General features: G+C 36.6%; 2 protein-coding genes and 1 pseudogene across 2 annotated transcripts; all 3 read right to left on the reverse strand.

The window, feature by feature from the left end:
• Positions 1–310: 310 nt before the first annotated feature.
• On the reverse strand, positions 311–3,888 carry LOC117633079 (probable serine/threonine-protein kinase PBL9). The gene is made up of 7 exons (XM_034366756.1): positions 3,570–3,888; positions 3,185–3,280; positions 2,278–2,597; positions 1,867–2,002; positions 1,633–1,775; positions 1,383–1,506; positions 311–1,183 (listed from the first exon to the last, which is right to left on the reverse strand). Exons 2-7 carry the CDS (start codon positions 3,234–3,236, stop codon positions 702–704), a joined length of 1,257 nt encoding a protein of 418 aa, XP_034222647.1. The 5' UTR covers positions 3,237–3,280; positions 3,570–3,888; the 3' UTR covers positions 311–701.
• A 6,174-nt stretch (positions 3,889–10,062) lies between these two features.
• On the reverse strand, positions 10,063–13,137 carry LOC117633080 (triosephosphate isomerase, cytosolic). The gene is made up of 9 exons (XM_034366757.1): positions 13,004–13,137; positions 12,697–12,772; positions 12,391–12,514; positions 12,191–12,275; positions 11,958–12,090; positions 11,606–11,700; positions 11,057–11,135; positions 10,430–10,512; positions 10,063–10,328 (listed from the first exon to the last, which is right to left on the reverse strand). Exons 1-9 carry the CDS (start codon positions 13,040–13,042, stop codon positions 10,278–10,280), a joined length of 765 nt encoding a protein of 254 aa, XP_034222648.1. The 5' UTR covers positions 13,043–13,137; the 3' UTR covers positions 10,063–10,277.
• A 2,614-nt stretch (positions 13,138–15,751) lies between these two features.
• Positions 15,752–20,927, reverse strand: LOC117630154 (annotated as a pseudogene).
• Positions 20,928–21,187: the final 260 nt, after the last annotated feature.

Consider the following 21,187-nt stretch of genomic DNA (forward strand, 5'->3'; position numbering starts at 1 on the left):
GTCAAATTGGTTAGCCTGATATAACGATTTAAAGATAAAATCTCACCTGACTATATATAATACCCTCACTATAGAATTCTTGGCCATTCAAATTATGTACATGCATAAGAAAGAATTTGGACTACATTGGATTTGATGAGTCCATTTGAAATCCATGCATTGCTTCTTTTTCTTCTCACAAATTTGTTTTGTTAATCATCAAATCAAGCAATTTAACCATGCATTGGGGTTTTTTTTCAAAATGTAATTTTTAATTTATATAATCTCTCTATCCAACGGACGTTGTGCTTATTTTGACAACTCTCTGCTATTTAACAAATATTAAAAGGCTCATCAATTTATTTCCCCTTCCTTTGGGAAAGAAACACAAACATAATACAACAAACAAACACCGGTGGGACGCCAAACAAACCCACCTATAATAAAAGAAAAGGTCAAAAAATAAAACCATATGCAACCCTGTGCAGGAGAAAAATGGACATCTAGTCATACAAAAGCACTTCCATCCCTACTTTTCGAAGCTACTGTTACAATTTGGTGATTCAGAAGACAACATCGTGGCATTGCTCATTTTACAAGCTCACCTAATAATTTGTCAAAGAGAGGGTTGAAATTTGAATAACATTTGCCAGGATAAACTGTACAGTCACTGGGCAAACATTTCTATATTGCAGCTTTTGCCATTTTCTTTTACTCCACTCTTAAGCATAAAGAGGGGAAGCAGAGGGCCGAGGATAAGCGACAATATTACTTGACTTGTTAGCTGCCTTGTTAGCTGCCTTGTTAGCATCTGCTGCTGCACGCTTTGCTTTGATAACATCATCTGCACTTCGTCTGCGCATCCTCTGCCCATTGCTTGCATTGCCCTGACCGCTTCCATTGTCTTGCAGTTGTTCCAGTGCTGTTACAACCTCATCCATGTTTGGCCTGAGCTTGGATTCTGTGGATAGGCACCGTGACGCAAGGCTAGCTGCCTTATAAGCTCCATCCATTGAATACTGACCTTCTAGACGGTTATCTATGATGCGAAAGATCTTACGCTTGTTTGCCAGGAAGGGTTTAGCCCACTCTACTAGATTATGTTCCCCGGATGGTCGATTCTTGTCAACTGCTCTCCGGCCAGATAACATCTCCAATAAAACGACTCCAAAACTATAAATGTCGCTCTTGGCAGTTAGATGACCTTCAGTTAATGAAAGATGGAATCATTAAGAGATACAGACGTCAATTTTGGCATATGGAAATGAAGAATAATGAATCAAAGAACATGGCAAAGATTCTAAGTTGAATGGTCTAAAGCAACTGGAAAAAGATGACGAAAACAGATAACTAAAGATTCTCAATCAGTTTTGGACTTGAAATTAATATAAAATTTACAATACCTGTGGCTAGATATTCTGGTGCTGCATATCCATAGGTCCCCATCACCCTAGTAGAGACATGGCTTTTATCACCTGTTGGCCCATCCTTGGCCAAACCAAAATCGGAAAGTTTTGCATTGTAGTTCTGAAATTATATCACACATGAAGGAAATACTCAGAGAACCTCTCAGTGAAGTCAAAAGATCTCCAGAATCCATTGAATAAAAATGTAATCATAACATTGTATTGAACACCTTCAGTAGTCACATACCGAATCAAGCAGGATATTTGACGTCTTGAAGTCTCGGTATATCACTTTTGTTTCAGAACCATGAAGAAAAGCAAGCCCCTTTGCAGCACCAAGGGCAACTTTCATCCGGAGGTTCCAAGACAGAGGTTGAAAATAAGAGCCTCCTGGTACAGTAGCAGTTTAAATTTCCAATACATAAATAACTCAAACCATCTTGTTTCAAAAGTACCCAGAGCTGTTACTGAAAGAACTTACTCCTGAACAAATGATTTTCCAAGCTGCCTCGAGGCATGAATTCATACACCAAAAGCCGGTGTTCATCCTCCAAGCAAAAGCCAATTAGTTTCACGAGATTAGGATGATGGAATTGTCCAAGATAATTCACTTCTGCCTGTAAATCCAAATAAAAGCACACAATAAGTCAATCTTGAACAGAAAAGGAGTAAACATTTATCTTCAAATTGCTAAACTCAAATGATTTTCTAGTAGGCACTTAAGAGCACCAACGGCCATAAGATAATTTGTTGAAACTCAAAGCATCAATGCCTAGCTTGTTGTACGCTAACTCTACCTTAAGTGATTGTTTAAGAAGCTCTGCTTATAAGCATAAGATCAAAGAATCAAGTATGACGATGAGCATCAAATAATCAGGAGAAAATAACTCACCAACCACTCTCTGTGACCCTGAAAACTTTCTTGGTTAAGCCGTTTCACAGCCAAAACTATACCAGTCCCAGGCTTTGCAGCAGTAAATGAATTTTCATCAATCCACCCCTTAAAAACTGAACCAAAGCCACCTTCTCCTAACACACTATCAGGACGGAAATTCCTGGTGGCCATTTTGAGGTCGTTAAAACTAAAGCTCTTCAAATTGGAAGACTGCAAGATCTCTCCCTCACTCCGAGGAGTTGGAGGCGCTGAAAATGATGAGACCTTGCTGCTTGTGCTGAGATTCCCATCAGTGCTGACGATTTTTGAATTCACACCTGCACATGTAAATGTGAAGTGTAAATCAATTTAGAGTCACCACCAGGGTATGAATAAGATTGCCCATTCACGCGTAACTCAATCCTTTGCACCATATTTGCTAAAAAAATTCGTGAGAAGTTAAAGGAATTCTAACTTCCCCTCTCTTTGTCTGGCTGTATTTTATAAAAGTTTGGTTGCAATTTGAAGGAAACCAAAGAGACTCTTTAAGAGAATCTATTAGCACCTAAACAGAACAAAGTAAACATGGGAAAATAATTACTATTCGAGGTAATCTAATTTCCAAAACAGGGTCGGAATCAAAATGAGGTTAGTGTTCCCAGGAAACCACACCCACCCAGTAAATCAACAACTTCCAGCTGAGCACCCTATAATTAGATAAAACCCCAAAACTCCCAACACACAGCTCAACCACAATTTGCCCTCGCACCAGAGAGATAGAGAGAGAGAGAGAGAGAGAGAGAGAGAGAGAGTAAAATTTAAACTATAAAATTTCCTAAGATCAACTTACACTAATGGTTAGAGCTACACAAACAAAAAAGTACAGCCACATGGGTTATAATTAGAAGCCGTGAAGTCTATATACCTGTATTACAAGGGCTCTCAGCTTTGATTCGGGCGCTTAAGCAGACCCCCATGAACACCAACCTAGAAAACCAACCGCCTTTTCTGAATTCTCTGCCTGCAGATCAGAGATTGCATCAGCTGACTACACTTGAAATGAACTTCAAAATTGAACAGTGAAACCAGACAGATCTAGAGTAAAAGCAGAAACTTTTCAATGGAAACCAAACAAAAAAGAAGTTGGGTATCATCCACAAAAGATAAAACTTCCCAAATTTGATAGGTTTTTTTAACTGCAACTTAAAATTAGTTTTCTTTAAACGAAAAAAAAAACTTGCTTTCTAAATCTAAACAGAAAATAAACACACACCCATGAACTCAAACATAAAGGAAATCCGAAAACCAACCTCTTTTGTTCCAAAACTAAAATCTAATCACAGAGAGACAAAGAAAGAGTGAGGTATGCTTTTAGCGTTGGTCTAATGGCCACGATGCTCAAACAAAGAGCTTTCCCAGCGGAGAGCAAGTTGACTAAGCTTTTTTCGTTTGAGTTTGATGCGTAAAATAGATGGAGGGTTGGCTGAGAAGGAAGGTGGGCAGTACTGCATTAATGGCGGGCAGGTCCCGCTCTTCAGCTCAACGTTTTGTACTAATCTCTCTCTGTTTTTTGGTTTTGTTCTCTCTCTCTCTCTCTCGCTCTACATTCATTCGGTGAAGTCAGACAGCAGATAAGCCTTGTCACTCTCTGCTATCTTTCTTAGCCGTTTGATTTGGTTTCCAAAGAGCCCAATCTTCTATGCATGAGATGAGTGATGGCTTGGCTAGCTTTAGGCTTTTTAGCAGCTTTGGGACTCTGCAATTACATTTAGCCATTCAAGTTTTTGTTTACTTCTCTTTCTCTAATTTAGATTCAATCCAGCCGACGTAGGAATTAATGGATAACTTATCCCGTAAAAATACACAATCATTAGAAGATTACCTTATTACATCTTACACATCAACTGATACTGCGTAATAAATAAGATTTCGTATTGAAAATAAATGAAACACTATCACATTAATTAACGTTGAAAGATTAGTATGTATGTAAACATGTGCTATTCTGAATCATGAATTAAAAACTTCTTATTACTTAGTTCAAGTGGGCAACACATACCATTACTTGTTAAATCAATATACAAGTGGGTTTATGTTTATTTAATTATGTTTGGTCTCCATCCATTAACAGTGGTGATTACAGTTGCTTTTTCTATACTGAAATGTCCATGGATATAACGTTTTTCTAACAATAGTTAGTTAGTAACTAACTTAAATTAAGGAATGACTCCAAGGGAACATTTTAAAGTCATTGCATGGAAAATTTGCAAGAATCTTTTTTTTATTTATATATATATAAAAAACATAGATTTTTCAAATTATCTTCCAAATTTACATTTAAAAAGAAGAATAATACTTCTCTGCTTACTTATAAAGAGAAATTCCTCGTTACCTTCTATTGTGGCCCAATCACAAAGTGACATATGTCATCTATTTTTTAGTTGTTTAAACAATTTTTTCACTTTGACTGAACCCCTAGTTTTTTACAAAAACAAAATTCCCAATGTTATTATTATTATTATTTTTTTTTCACTTTGATTTTTCTCAACCATTTTAAAATAAAATAAAATTTCCTTCCTTAGTGAAAACTTTAAGTCTTTGTGGCTCCTTTCCAACTCTAACTTTAATAATCCATTTACAACCAAAGTTGCCACATAGAACAATTGGAGACATAGTTTCTTCATGAAGGTTTTTTCAATACAGGATCATGTTACCAAGGGGGGAAAAAAATGGGATTTTTTTTTTCTTTCTGTTTTGGTCAAAAATAAGAAATGACACATGTCACTTTGTGTTAAAATCACAATAGGAAGTAAGGAGGGAAGTTTTGTCCTAAAAGAATATATGATTACTTCTATAGAGTGAAATAGTAACTCTGATAATCTGAACAAAGTTTTTCTTATAATAATTGGTTAGTGATTAATTTAACACATGATGAGGAAATCACCGTAAATCCTATGCCACAACTTTTTAAAGTATGAGCCCATGCCATACGTTGGTTCTTGGAATCATGTAACCTTCTCATAATCTCTCTCTCTCTCTCTCCCTCTCTCTCCCACATGTACATGGTTTTCTAATCATCAGCCTTGTGGTTCTAATAACCCCATCTAATCTAACCAGGAAAAAGTGGATGCTCTTTGCTAATTGTGGAAGGTTCTCTTGTGAACATTGCCCTCACTCATTGGATCTCGTGATAAGTGTGAGACACACCATGCATGGTCAAAAGTTAAAAAACATCTACCTCGCTTACCAAAACACGAAAAACAAAAACCACACGAGACACAAAACAGAACCAACTTTGATTGGAAATAATCACATATGACAATGTGATCCAATCAAGCAAACAGTACATAACTTGGCTGTAAAGTGCTGGAGATCATCATAATTGCGTGACTCCATGGTTTTTTCTTTTTTTTTTCTTTTGCTAATTCAAATCTGAAATTTTATGGCACCAGAGGCATGCAGCTCCCAACCATATATGTACTTACGTACTATGAGGTAGGGGGGAAAAATGTTGTTGTATTCTAAGCTTTATTGGTTTTTCTTCACCCACGTGAAAATCTTTGAAGGCGACTCTGGCGAGCATTCCTCTTGTCCATTCATAACAAAAAACCCTTTAGTAAGGCATCCATATGTGTTTGATGCGTACACATTAGCCAACCTACATAAGGCTAATTAAGTATGAGCATGTTTTCACACTGCACAATTTTGCGGACAAGTTTTAAGAACGTATAAAATACAAAAGTGAGCCAATTAGAAATGATATTTATTAAGAATATAACCTCACATATTATAAATAACAATTCGACCTACTGACCAAAAAAATTGTGTGTATATCTTTCTCGTCACGTAGTCAGTCCGATGACTTATTGATAACGAGTTATTAGAACAATTTAGCATGTGTACATGGATGACTAGTGGCATGGATGGCCGCTGACATTGCTGTCATTAGAAAGCAAGAAATTCCAAGTTGGTGGCAAAAACTGCCAAAATTGAGGTCGGAAGAGCCCTTGCCCTCCTTTTTCTCTTCCCGACTTGGTGACCAAACATCCCGTGAGGCAGAGACACGTGCCAAACCAATTTTGCAATTTTAGGTTGCTCCAAAATTGTACTTTTCCATGGCCAAATATGGCGTCATTCTATTTGTAGTAAACGTAATCATAATCCCGATTTGAAGTCACGATTTCTCTGATCAAATCACAACCGTTGGTTATGCATACTTTTTTCACACTTGTCATCATGATTTTGCTTTTATCGCATTCACATGCTTCATGCCCAGCAAATCTTTAGCTGTGATCGTCCCACCACATCTTTCGGATTTCGCACAAAAAAGTCTTGAATTGGGACCCACCCGGAGGCATGTTTGCCAAGTGGCAAACATAACACCGCGACAGTGGAGTATGGCCCAGAAGCCGGCTGGCGGGAGGGAGGGAGCCAGCCGTATATAAGCCTTGACAGCCGAGCCACCCGTGTCTGAAACGGTGTCCACAAATTTAGGCCTTTTTTGGTATTAAAAAAAAAAAAAAAAACTAAATTTAGGTTTTGCGTACCAAATTAGAAGAGTAATAAGAAAGCATATCCGAGCTTGGAAAAGTATTAAGTTATGAAAATTATTTGGAGGTAAAAAAAAAGAGTTCTATAAAGTGAGTGTGTTAAAGTAAGCACCCTAAATTAATAGAGATGAATGAAAGCGATACATTATATAATAAGCAAAATGCTTAGGTGCACTCATCTTCCATTGCACCACTTGGTTGCATATGTTTGTTCATTCTAGTGTGATTAACGAATATTCATTATATACATGCTATAGTCAGAGTGATTCATTCTCTAAATCATCGTTTAACGATCATATTTGAAAAAAGAAATCAATCAAATTGAAGATCAGACAATCTTTTAATTAAATAGACAATTCATCATGGTGATCTTAATTCTTACTAAAGCAGACACATATGAATTTATAAATTATCTCTAATTTAATTGATCTTTTATAAAAATAATCTAAATAATCTTCATCATGACATGTGTATGATAAAAAGTCGTTAATCAAGACACGGTGAACGATGCGTTACACCCAAGAGGTACTCTTCACTATTATCATAATGCAACATAATAATGTTAAGAATGTGAAGTTGTCAAAGTTGGTGCCAATTTTGTAGACTCGTAAACGAGATTGACGGGTTCAAGGGTCAGATTCCGTACATTCTTATAGCATTATTTTTAGTGGGCATGTATATGAAATTGTATTTGTTCAAGGAGGATCTAAAGTGTGCCTTAGTTCTTAATAATAAAAAAAGTGTGCCTTAGTTTTTGGTGTATGAGCTAATTAAACTATTATTTATGCTTCAATTGGGTGCATAATCTCTCGTTACCCAATTAACCAAGTACCCACCATTAGCTAAACTAAATACGATCATGCTTCACAAAAAGGTGTTACCCACTAGCCCCTTTCTTTTTTAATTCTAAATCCTTGTCTTATTATAGTTTCCAACTTGCCATCACTAATAATAGTTTAAAATTTTTCTTCTTCTAAGAACATCATAAGTTACAAGATTATGGTCAATGAAGTCAGGTTAAGTGAAAAAGAGTATTGATTTGCAAACTAAAAGTCTCAAGTTCAAAATCTCATAACATCTTAATTGTGTATGTGTTAGAAATTCATTCATCGTACTTTAGACAGTTATGTAATTACTAGTTAACCAAAAAAAGGAGGTAACTATGTTGACTGTGTCGAAAGTTACTGCAAGTTATCTAAACATTTTACAAATTGCTCGGTGACTTTTTATGCTCGGGAGAGTTTTGTGGAAAAAGGACTGCGGGGCTTTTCCTTTGTTGCTTGGTTGTTAAAACAAATAAGCAAAAAGGGACTAATCTGAGCTTAGTGATATATTTTGCTTACACCTAGGGCACAGCCTTAGTGATTAGCCAACAAAAAAGTTGCTACATGGGGATCTACCAAACTAGTGGCACAAACAAACACTTTCAATTCCATGTGCTTTCCTTTTAGTACCTTTTGTTGGTCTAAGCAGATAGGGGTTGGTGGTGGTGCTAAGATATTGACTTTAGCATGCTAATCAACATTTAAACAGGGAAATCATATAAGACTTACGACATAAAAGTCTTCAATAATGTATTGTATATGTAAATTACAGTACGCAAATACATCAACCTATATTCGTGCAAATAATTAAGATAAATAAGTTATTGACGTTTTATTAGATGACAACATTAGTCGTGCATGCAATATACGTTTGACGTGTAATGCAATTAATGAGAGTATTGAACAATATTACATTATATTCATAGACGCGACTGTTGCTATCACAACTGATAATATTTTAGTCATAAACGCGATTGTTGCTATCACAACTCATAATATTTTAGTCAGTCTATGCTATTTTGCAGTGTTGCAAAAAGTCATTATTCATGCGACCAGCAATGAGCCACGACCTTTGATAGTTTTGCTTGAAACGAATCTTTTTGAGACCGTAGTAAACGGTGTACTGGTCGATCTTATCTCTAAATGAATAATTATAGAAGAGATGACCTCAGGTCAACCCACATAATGCACAATTAGGTCAATGGCATTGACATGAAGCACAGAGATTGAATTGAAACAAATAAGCTTTTAATCCATTTAATTTAAGTGCATTTTGATGAAAAATTATGGTTCATTGGTTGTGAGAAAAATGTTAATACGCCTACTTTGTTTGATAATTGGTCCAGTGATTGGACCAACATATAGCACATTGCTTTAACGTAAGTCATGCCTAATCATGCTTGCATGCTCTACTTTTGTCACTTATGTTATATTGTGTTTATTTATAGAAAACTATTAAATTTTTTACCCAAAAAGTTCAGTGTAGACTCTAGACTAGATTTCAATCTGGAAAGGGGATGTTTTTTAAAATAAAAAATAAGGCATAAAAAGTTTTATCTAACCCAAAAAAAGAAAAAAAAGAAAAAAGGGAATCTCACCTGGAGATGTAGGAATATTGTGTTGGTCAAAGATAATCTTGAAATTGAAAGTAGAGTATGATTGTCGAGCATCAGACCCTTACTTTAATACTCTGTATGGCAGCCTATACTTTTTTAATTTTCTTTTGGGTGGCATACTGGCAACAGTATATTTATATGCATATATGGCTCAACAAGCTATATACAAATCAAGAAATATGCTAGGTATAGTTGCCGACACACACTTCAGCGTGAATGATTTTCAGTTGTTGATGCAAGTGTCATTAACCGTTCAACGTCATTCATGCTCAGGCGACTATTCCAAGCACTTCTCATAGCTTGGGGAAGCATATGATGAGATCTCTCTGGTACTAGACTTCGGATAGCAGTAACAGAACAACGCCATTTGCCACTTGCTATTTCCAACCCAAAAATGAGAAACAGAAAGATAAGTGTTTGGATGCGATGTGCATGACATAGATGATGTCGTAGAATGCCTCCCATACCTCTGCTGAAATACCCATGCCCCATGGAGTGGCCAACCATGCCGATGAGGTAGAAGACAAGGGTTTTTAAATTTCTGACAAAAGAGCCGGAAAAGAATGCCTTCTACACTTTCAGCACCCACTAATTGAGGGTGCAAAAATATAAATAATTTTTTTAAATACAAATAAACGAGAGACGAAAGTTGTTGAAGATTTGAAGAAAAAGGAGAAAAAGAAAAGAGGGTGAAACAAGAAAGAATTGAATTTAAAATTTATATCAAATATGATTCTTTCGACCTCAGCCAGGAACCAAACCACCACTTGACTTATGAGAAGGAGAAAAAAGAGAAAATAAGAGAAACCCCACTTGACTTATCAAATTCACAATCATATTTCCACTTAATTGAAAGTAAACTCAGTACCAAGGAATTCTTACTTATTACATCGAGAATGTGCTGGGCAACACAACTACAAGGTTTTTTTGGGCAAGTAATAATACAGTACAAGTCTTTTTTGACAAGTATTAACAACAGAAGTTTATAACTCTAGTTTGGCAACAAGCTAGATGGACATTCTCTGACCTCAATCATTCTTCTTCACTGTAGCTGACTTGATAATGTCGATGAACTCCGGCTAATCAAAGAATTTGAGCATAAAAGAATCAGTGACCGAAGTTGACGAGAAACCAGACAGATAACTGAGACAAGCCAGAAAGAAGAATATTCATTTATCACCTTAAGGGAAGCTCCGCCAACCAAAAATCCATCCACATCTGGCTGTGTTGCCAATTCCCTGCAGTTTGCTCCATTTACAGAACCTAAAGGCGATTACATGTGATTAAAACATAAGTTTACACAACCAGGGTATCATGTAAGATGATTCTCTCCTCTCTATGATTGGTATTATAATGTTCATTTTGGAACTAGATTATGTTCCGTATTCCATATTCATGTAGAACTAAAGAGTGAAGTGTAAGCACTCAACTCGGAATCGGAAAGGGTGCATCTTTATTGAATCTCGGACCAATAGTTGATGCAACTCAACTAACAAAAGGTTGGTTCTGGTTTGAGCTTGGATTAAATACATTTTTTTTGGAGACCAATATATTTCAGATTCCAACTAATCGGGTGACTCAACTTAGACAACCAGACTACTGGCAGAAGCCACTGCAATAGCAAACCACCCCCACCCCCCCCCCCACATGCATGCTATGTTTCTCACTCATAACAAGATAAGTCATGAAGGCTTAACACTTGCACATAACTTGCTTTGTTTGATGATTAGTCCGTAAATTTATGCTCTGTCCAAATCAAAGAAATATAGGGCACATATGGTATTCATGACTAAAAGTTGAAGTGTACCTCCATAAATAATTCTGGTTAATGCAGCGACTTCAGCACCAACATTGTCATGAAGCCATTTTCTCAACTCAAAATGGACCTGTTAATAAAACCTCTTTAACAAACTTGACATAGTAACAAGGAAACTAACAACTACTTATGAGAAATGAGACTGTTCATACAAAAATTTAATGAAATATAGAAGAAGGCCACACGCATGAAACACAACTGTTTCACTGAGCTGAGTAGAAGAGACAAGGTTACATATGATATCACACATGAGTAAACTCATAATGTAAAATGTTCATTTGTTCCCCAGTAGAAAATTTTCCATTATTCATTTATTCCCCAATAAAAAAATATTGAAAAGTACAGAGAAGACAATATACAAATTAAGCTCTACTATCAGACATCACAATGAGAAAGTGAGCAACTGTAAAAGAAGTCATGAAAATGTTCCCCACTACATTTACATTACCTGATCAAACAAAAGATAACTTTCATTGAAACAATAAAACATTTAACTTATAAGAATAAGACATAACAATGCTTCACCCATCCCACACTTACTTCCTGAGCCTGAGCAGGGCTTGCAACCTTCCCAGTCCCAATTGCCCAAACTGGTTCATACGCCAAAACAATGTTCTCCCAGCTCGATACTTTTTCTGAAAGAAAAGTAAGGGCTAGTCAGCTGGTACACATCCCAATCAGGAAAAAATGAAAAAGGAAAACTAAGACAATGTAAATCCTGCAAACTTTAAAACCAGACAGAAATATAAACTAGAGATCCTAGAACCAAATCAGTACAATAGGAATGCCTTGGCACACCCCCAAAAAAGAAACAAAAAATATAATATAATAAAACGAAGAACATAGGGTACCAAATAATGAACACGTTGCTTTGTCAGTGGCAAAGAAGTACCTGCTATTGCTTTTGTTTGTGCAGCAACAACAGCCACTGTCGATCCTGATTCTCGTTGCTCAAGAGTCTCCCCAACACAAGCAATAACTTTCAAGCCTTGAGAAAGTGCATAAGCAACCTTGTCGCCGACAAACTGCATGGACAAAGAGAACCGCAAGAACAATAATTGATTGTGTCAAGATAGTCAACCAAAGAAAGTGAAGAAATAAAGATCAAACTGGATCGCTTGTCACCTCATTGGACTCATTTAGAATAAGTCTTCTTTCAGAATGACCGAGAATGACCCATGGAATGCCCAAATTCACCAGCATCTCCGCACTGAGCAAACAAGAAACTGGTCATTTTGTGAACAATTACTTGTTCTCTAAACTTCATGCCTAGCACTAGCAGTTTAACAATAGACAGGATTGTTGATAATTAGATACAAACATACCTAACCTCTCCGGTAAAAGCACCACCTTTGCGAACCCAACAATTCTGTGCCGCAACATGGAAATCAGACCGCAACAAACTCTTAACAAAAGCAAGAAACACAAATGGAGGGCTCACAACAACCTCTGCAATAAAAGGAAAGCACAACTAAATCAAACATTGAAATATTTGCACAAAATTATGAGCTTTACAAAAATTAAAAAACAAAGAAGCTACCCCTTGTTAAGAAAGTACCAATTACTTCATGTGAAGAACTGTAAATGACTAAAACAACAAGTTGAGCAAAAACTGAAGTCTAAATGCTTACCCACAATATCTTCTGAAGGGACTTCAGCTTCATTCAATGTGGTAACAATCTTCTTCACCTCTGCGGTCGTTCCATTCTGCAACAAAAGAAACCCAAAAATCACAACTCAATCTGATACTCATCAACTCCAAAGCCACTGTTTTTCAGACAATTCACACAAACTTAGTACTGGGAATTTCCAAGACTAATGGGCTGGTCTGCGGTCACTAATCAAATATGAATTGAAATATCTTTACAAACGCGACATCGATCAAAACCCACCAAAACAAATCAACGTTGTAGGAATCATAAAATAACAGAGACATACGCATTTCCAGTTGCCACCGACGAAGAATTTTCTGCCCATCTTCTCTTTAACTTGATTAACAGCTCAAATTGAAAATCAAGGCTCTTGCTTTTTATTTTATTTTTTATATTTGTAGAAAAACCATCGTGCACTTATGAATCGGGTCGGGTTGAGCCTATCCAGTATCAGCACAGGCCATAATATTCTGATTTTGTACAATACGGGCCAGCCCATTATATGTTTTCTTGGGTTGGGATTCATGGTCTATTTAGTCAAACCTTGCCTTTTTTGGGGTTTAAAAGTCAAAGCCGTGGATCACAAGCAAACAACTGTTTTTCGCTATATTCATTGTGACCTAATAAGTAGTTTCCTCTTCAAATTTTTTGTTTCCCCTTCTAATTTCCTATCGGATTCTACTATTTAAGTCTTGACTTACTCTCCTTTGAATCACTCCCAATCCCAAACGAGCTCTAAGTCTTGAATTTTTTTTGTTGTCTCCAACACGTTTCCACTGCGATCACGAATTTGCAACCAGAGGAAGCAATAGTAAACTAAAGATGAATATTGATGATCTTCCTCAGCATCTGTTGGTTGAAATCCTTAAAATCGTTTTTCAGTGCAAGTGTGTGTCCAGACGTTGGTTTGCTCTAATCTCAAATCCTTACTTTGTCCTCCGCTTTGTATCTCTGCAAAAATGCGCAACTGATGATGTATTGGTTGAAAGAGACGCTGATATGGATGCGATATTATTCTATTTCAATAATCTGAAACAAGGATGGTATTTGATTTGGGATTATTTTGTCATGGTTGCACTTCCTGCCAAGTGCATATCACGCAATTTATCTCTCAGTTTCCTTCCTTGTTTTGATCAGACCACACTTACAAAGCCACGCATTTTAGGGACATATAATGACTTAATCTTGTGCTCAACCACTTGGGAAGAATATTACTACATCTGCAATCCATACACCAGGCAATGGTTGCTCTTTCTACCACTCCTCAAGTTCATAGTGGATCAGCAATAACGGGAACGGGAACGGGATTCATGTGCGACCATCCCTACTACAACCATGAGGAACTCGTCGGTAATCGAACAAGTTCTGATAACATCAAGCTTAATGCTGAGTATAGGTACAGGGTCGTGCGAATTACTGCAGTTCAAGAGAATTACTTGGAGTTCACAGTGGAAATCTACTCTTCTGATCTGAGACTGGTGAGTGGAGATAGTCAGTTATATCGAGCTCCGGAGAATTTAGTTTTCTTCCTTATGCTTGTACTCCAGGCGTTGCTTACAATGGAATGTTGTACTGGATGTTTTCTGAAGGCCTTCTTATTGGGGTGGATCCGTTCAACAACATAAACAGCAGTATTTCAACCGGTGCTAATACTACTGGTGACATTGTCGTCAACAACGAATCATGTCGTTTCGTTCAATTCCATAAGCCCGAATACAACATTGAATATGTTCAGTGCCTAGGTGTGTGCCAGGGGCGTCTGCGGATGTGCCATTACGATATGGAGGATCCCTACAAAAGAGGCATTGTGTGTGTTTGGGAGTTGAAAGAAGTCGAAGAAGATGATCAGAAGGCGGATGGAATTGCAGGCAGATTGATGAAATGGTGTTTGATAAAAAAGCTTGTCCTGGACGAAATAGTTGCGGAAAATCCAGACATTGCTAAATGGCCGGCAACGGGAGGATGGTGGTGGTTAGCTAGTGTGCGGGCTTTTGACCCAAACGACGAGGATATTTTGTACTTAGATTTGGATGAAGATATTGTAGCATGCAACTTTCGTACAAGAACTTGGTTCACGAGACAGAGAACAGATAGTGAGTTCCATCCTTGGGCAAAGGCAAATGCCTTCCCGCTTTCTCTCAAACGTTGGCCTACACCACTTCCTAATTGAACTACACTCATTATTTCCAATCCAAGTGCAATTGTCGACAATTTTTTTGGGCTTAAAATGAGTAATTGTAGTCTTCTCTGCTTAGTGATTTGTTCTCTGCTTTGTTTGATAATTGGGGCAGTGTGATTGGACCTACATATAGCACATTGGTCTGCCCAATCATGTGTGCATTCTCTACTTTTGTAACTTATATTATATTGTGTTTATTTATTGAAAACTATTAAAGATTTAACAAAAAGGCTCCGTCTGGATTCACGCAGCTATATATAAGGGATATAAAGATTGAACGACAACCCTACAAGTAACAATATCGGAATCCACTAATAAACTGGAATCCACCAGAAAAATTAAGTAAACGTCAAAAATATTGATTGAAAATAAGATGATAAACCACTAAATACAACACCATGAGTTGCCTTAAATAAAAAATAAAGAAATCCCAAAACAGTAGGAAACCCTAGGTTCTAAAATATTCATAAACTTAGCTAACAAGAAAACAATAAAAATCATAGCTAAAATCATATTAGGAAAATAATATCCTAATAAATAACTTATTCTTCAAAATATAAAATAAAACATTAAATTAAATACAAATTTTGACCGACTAATAATTGCTTCAAACTTCCTCAATCAATTAGAAAATCTCAATAATATGCCTTCCTTCTTTCCTAATACCATAATTGACATTTAATTAGAATTTTCCTTTATTGCACGATTTCCTTTCAATTTTGAGCCACTCTATTTTAATTACTTTGGAATAAAAGACACATCATCCTCCTTTCATTGGTCAATGTGGATTGGGATGTTACAAAAGGCATAAAAGAAGAGTCATGAAAAGTTTTATCTAACCCAAAAAATAGAAATCTCACCCGCAGAAGGAATATTATGTTGGTCAAAGATGATCTTGAAAATGATGAGAGTAGGGTTTGATTGTCGAGCATCAGACCCTTTAATATTAATATTTTGTATGGTAGCCTATATTTTTTTTAATTTTCTTTTGGGTGGCATACTGGCAACAGTATATTATTACATTATGGCTCAACAAGCTACTTCTAAATGAAGAAATATGCTAATTATAGTTGCCCACGAACCTGGGCGTGGATGACCGTCAACTATTAATATGCAAGTGCAGTTTCTACTACATCAATCGTTGAATGTCATCCGCGTTCTGGCGATGACTATTCCAATCACTTCTCATAGCTCAAAGAAGTATATATATAAATGTTGCATATTAAATCCAACTTTGTTTCCAAGCGGACATTCTTCTTCACTACTCTAGCTGACTTGATAATGTCGATGAACTCCGGCTAATCAAAGATAAATGAGCATAAAAGAATCAGTGACCGAAGTTGAAGGGAAACCAGACAGGTAACTAAGACAAGGTAGAAAGAAAAAAGACCATTTATCACTTTATAGAAGAATGCAAGGCTCATGAAATAATTATTTAACTGAGCTTAGAAAAGGAGGCAATATTATAACGGTAACTTTCTCAATTGTAAGATTGCTCTGTGCATATACCTTTACTATAAATTTCAAATTTAAGCACAAGAGACACATGTCTTCTAAATAGGAAGTCCCAAGTTCGAATTCACTTTCCTATAAGTATCGTAACTATTCCGAAAAAAATAACTGCACAAGACCCAGGCCACAGCTTACTCGCAAGAACAAATAAGGATAACTTTCATTGAAACAAGAAACCATATAAGACATAACAATGCTTCACCCATCCCACACTTACTTCCTGAGTCTGAGCAGGGCTTGCAACCTTCCGAGTTCCAATTGCCCAAATTGGTTCATAAGCCAAAACAATGTTCTCCCAGCTTGATACTCACTCTGAAAGAAAAGAAAGGGTTAGTCAGCTAGTACACATACCAATCAGGAAAAAGCGTAAAAGGAAAATTCAGACAATCTAAATCCTGCAAACTTTAAACCCAGACAGAAGTATAAACTAGAGATCCTAGAACCAAATCATCACAAAAGGAATGCCTGGGCACATCGCCAAAAAATAAAAAAACTACTACTAAAACAAAGAACATATGAGAATCTTGCTTTGTCAGTGTCAAACAAGTACCTGCGATTGCTTTTGTTTGTGCAGCAACAACAGCCACTGTCTATCCTAATTCTCGTTGCGAAAGAGTCTCCCCAACACAAGCAATAACTTTTAAGCCTTGAGAAAGTGCATAAGCAACCTTGTCACCAACACACTGCGTGGACAAAGAGAACCGCAAGAACGATAATTGATTGTGTAAAGATGTATTCAACCACAGAAAGTGAAGAACTAAAGATAAAATTTGATCACTTGTTACCTCATTGGACTCATTTGTAAGATGTATTCAACCACATGGAAATCAGACCGCAAAAAACTTTTCACAAAAGCAAGAAACACAAATGGAGGGCTCTCAACAACCTCTGCAATAAAAGGAAAGCACAACTAAATCAAACATTGAAATACTTGCACAACACCATGAGCTTAAAAAACAACAATATATACAACTAAAAAAGCTATCCCTTGTTAAGAAAGTACAATTACTTTATGTGAAGAAATGTATTACTTTATGTGAAGAAATGTAAATGATTACAAGAACAGATTAAAGTCTAAAACTTACCCACAATATCTTCTGAAGGGACTTCAGCTTCATTCAAAGTGGTGACAATCTTCTTAACCTCTGCAGTTGTTCCATTTTGCAACAAAAGGAAAAAAAAAAAAAAAAACCAAAAATCACAGCTTAATCACAGAATCAAATCCAACAGTAGGAATCATAAAATAACAGAGACATAAGCATTTCCAGTTGCCACCGACGAAAAATTTTCTGCCCATCTTCTCTTTAACCGAGATTAATAGCTAAAATTGAAAAGCAGGGCTCTTGGTTTTTTTTCTTTTTTTTTTTTGGACTGACAAATTAATTTTTCTTTTTGGTCAATCGACTGACAAGGCTCTTACATTATATATTTGTTGTGCGATTGTGACAATCCATTAGTTTTTTATTATAAAAATAATTTTGATGAAGAAACGAAGGCTGCAGGAGGAGCTTTTTTTGTTATTCTTATCATTACGCATGCCTATGTGTGTCTATTCGACTGCCCTAGGCATGTCTCTCTGTGTCTATTCCACTTCCCTAGACATCCACCAGTCATTCTCATTGGACCCAGTCTTCAAGTCACATGGGTTTTTCCTCGTGAAGTGGGGTTCTTTCTTCAAAGGACTAGGGCGGCAACCATTCCCTATAAATAGAGAAAACTTCATTCACAAAGACACAACTCTCAACTCAAAAACAAACCTACCCAACATGCTGCGCCAAAGCATTCCTTGAAAATTTTCATGTATTTTTCTTAGGCCTTTCAAGTAGTGATATCACCAATCTTTGTTCTTCGAAGATCATGTGCATCATCCAATTTTATCAGCTCAATTAGATATTCCCCCAAGTTCTTGTTTCTCTAGCATGATTCTTGGAGCACCATTTTGACCACCATAACTATGTGAGAGCCTCCTAATTTATTTGCCCAATTTGTTTTTGTTATGATTAACACCCAGAAGGTCTCGTTAGAACCTATGGCCGTGATTTGTTCTTTCTTCAGCCACAATTGCTTTGAAGAAGTCTAGATCTAAGCGCACCACTCACCATCCACATCACCGTATCACTCACTTGCATGACCATATGTACTCAGTGTAAAAATTCTGGCAAATAGAAAAATAATTGTGATACTTTGCTCACAAGCACAAAGTATATTAAGACAGGTGAGAAGCTTTCTTCAGCCGTATTAATAGCCACACACTTCGAATTCATATTTAAAATATTTATTTTTTCTGTGAGAATCACAGAAGTTGGCCTTGAGATTTAAGTTTGCTGGAAAGAAATTGAAAAGCCTTGTTATGTAAGTGAAAGAGAAAATCTAAGATACAAGGGTACAATTTCAACAACAAAATATACAAGGGTACAAGATCAGTGAGTAAAAGCTAGAAAGGGAGCACCAACAAAAGAAAACAATTACATCCCAACATAAGGAGTTAACTCAGATCAAGAGATGAACACTGCATTAATCTGAAAATAGTCTGTTTCTAAGCTATACACCCTCTGATTACAAGTTATCATTTTCAACATGACTTCTTCTAATCCAATCGATAACTTGCTTCTTAGACCGAAACTGGTGTCCTTCCGGGCTTATATACAGCTGCAAGAGAAGTTAAGGCATGACCAATGTTAGTTTTGGTCCATTTATGAAAGCAATTACATATATTGATTATAAAATATCAGAAGAGTACTAGTACTTGTTTCATTACCTTGTCAATCATATTCTGAGTCCTACCACGTTTGCGTTTTGTGGCAATGAACTTCCACGTAGAAGGCAACCAGTCAGGCCATTCAACCTCGATTGGTCTTGAACCAGAGTTTCTAAATCTTCCCCGATGGCGTTTCGGTCTTGGTTGATCTTGATCTGCCACAACTGGTGGCTGATGTTGATCAACCACGGTTGGTGGTTGACGTTCATCAGTCGCAGGTGGTGGTTGATCTTGATCCGTTGTGGATGGTGGTTGATCTTGAGAAAAAGCCACCACCATTAGTTGGTCATCTCGTTCCTCAGGCAATGAATTTAGGTCAAAGCGACCAACTACAATTTGAGCTTCTATTGGCTGCGGTATAGCTTGTTGAGTTGATTGAGCTCGGTTGGGAGATGATACGCCACTGCACACTGGAGTTCAGCAAGTACAAAAATCATAGTCAATAAGATCATCATCATCATCATCCTTCATTTTCTTACAAGAGCTATATATTGACTTCAATTTGCTCAAGAAAAAAACTTAGAAAAGTGAAGGAAAGTGATAGAAAAGTTTCTAATGTGTGTGTTAGAGAAGGTAGTGCTATACCTTTTATACAAGAAAAATGTAGGTCTATACGTTTTCATTAGCCACATCATGTTAGGTTGGTTCAAAGACTATGGACAATTTACACAATTGGCAGGAAAAAAAATGTGATAAATAATTACCTTAAAAATCAAAATTCTCTTCCATGCATGGCACGTTATACATACAATGTAACAAGTATAACAAGTGATGGAATAATGAAAAAGGAAAAAATAGTTGAGTCTTTTGCTTACTTCATATAATCTTGGGTCGTCCAAGGCATATGGACGGTTTACACTATTGACATGAAAATATGTGGTGTTATGTGATAGATAATTACCTAAAAAATATTTCCATCTTTTTGTGCCTTCTATGTATGGACTGTTATATTCGTTTGCATATAAACGGCTAATGTGTACTAATGTAGTTACAGTAAGGCTACATACAATGTATCAAGTACAACAAATCACATAGTATATATACTTCTTCATAAACCAGTATTGGAAAAATAAAATAAGGGAAAATTATAAAATAATAATAAATTTTTTTTGGGGGGTATGGTATAAAGAGAAAAATAGTACTATTCATTAAGGGCTCGTTTCATAACCAATTCAATTTTAGTTTTTTATTTTTTATTTTTTATGGTAGAATATAGAGGAAAATGAGAGTGAAGATGAGATTGAGAGAGATGATAAGAATCTCTGGCTGATCCAAGGGAATTTCGTACATTGTATTCATTTGTCTTTGTCAAGCATCCTGACATAAAGGGAACCGTCTACTGGCAAGCGAAGTCATCTCGACGATGTAGCACTCTACTAATACCATAATCTTTAGTCGGAATTTTGTGAAAGAAAGAAAGGGCGCTCCCACATACTACTAAAAGCTCCAGCTCGGGCAATAATCCTCTCCACTCAAAAAGAAAGGGACTACTATCGAATTACCGATCGAAAATAATCATCAACCTATCACTTTGCGGTCGCACACTCTCCTCCCCTAACCCCAGCATTAGATCACTACGAACTAAATCCATTTCATTTTCAGTCTTATTTATTATAAGGGGACACCTGAAGTATGCTATTTTATGGGGCTTGGACCATCCTAGGGCGAGCGACTAGATCTATTGATCTCTATCCATTACATACTCTGTGATAGATCGAGCGTACTCTTCCATCTTGTATAGGTAGGTGTGACAGCACGCATTGGTCTATTTAGATTCCGTTGTGCTTCCAACCGCTAATCAAAATCATTATTATCTAAGTGACCGTCAGTGCTCTTATCAAAGTCTTACCGTGAGGATTGTCTTTATTCGATGGAGCAATGATAATCTACTCCACGTAAGTTGTCCTTACCAACCCCCATTCTTTTCACAGAGAATGCGATTGCTTTGAAAGAGAGTCCAAGTTGGGAGCTCGGCTGTCCGATTGTGTGTAAAAAAAGATGTAGTAGTAAAGAGTTACCAG

This window comes from Prunus dulcis, chromosome 6 (genome assembly GCF_902201215.1).
Source record: "Prunus dulcis chromosome 6, ALMONDv2, whole genome shotgun sequence".
NCBI classification, from domain to species: domain Eukaryota; kingdom Viridiplantae; phylum Streptophyta; class Magnoliopsida; order Rosales; family Rosaceae; genus Prunus; species Prunus dulcis.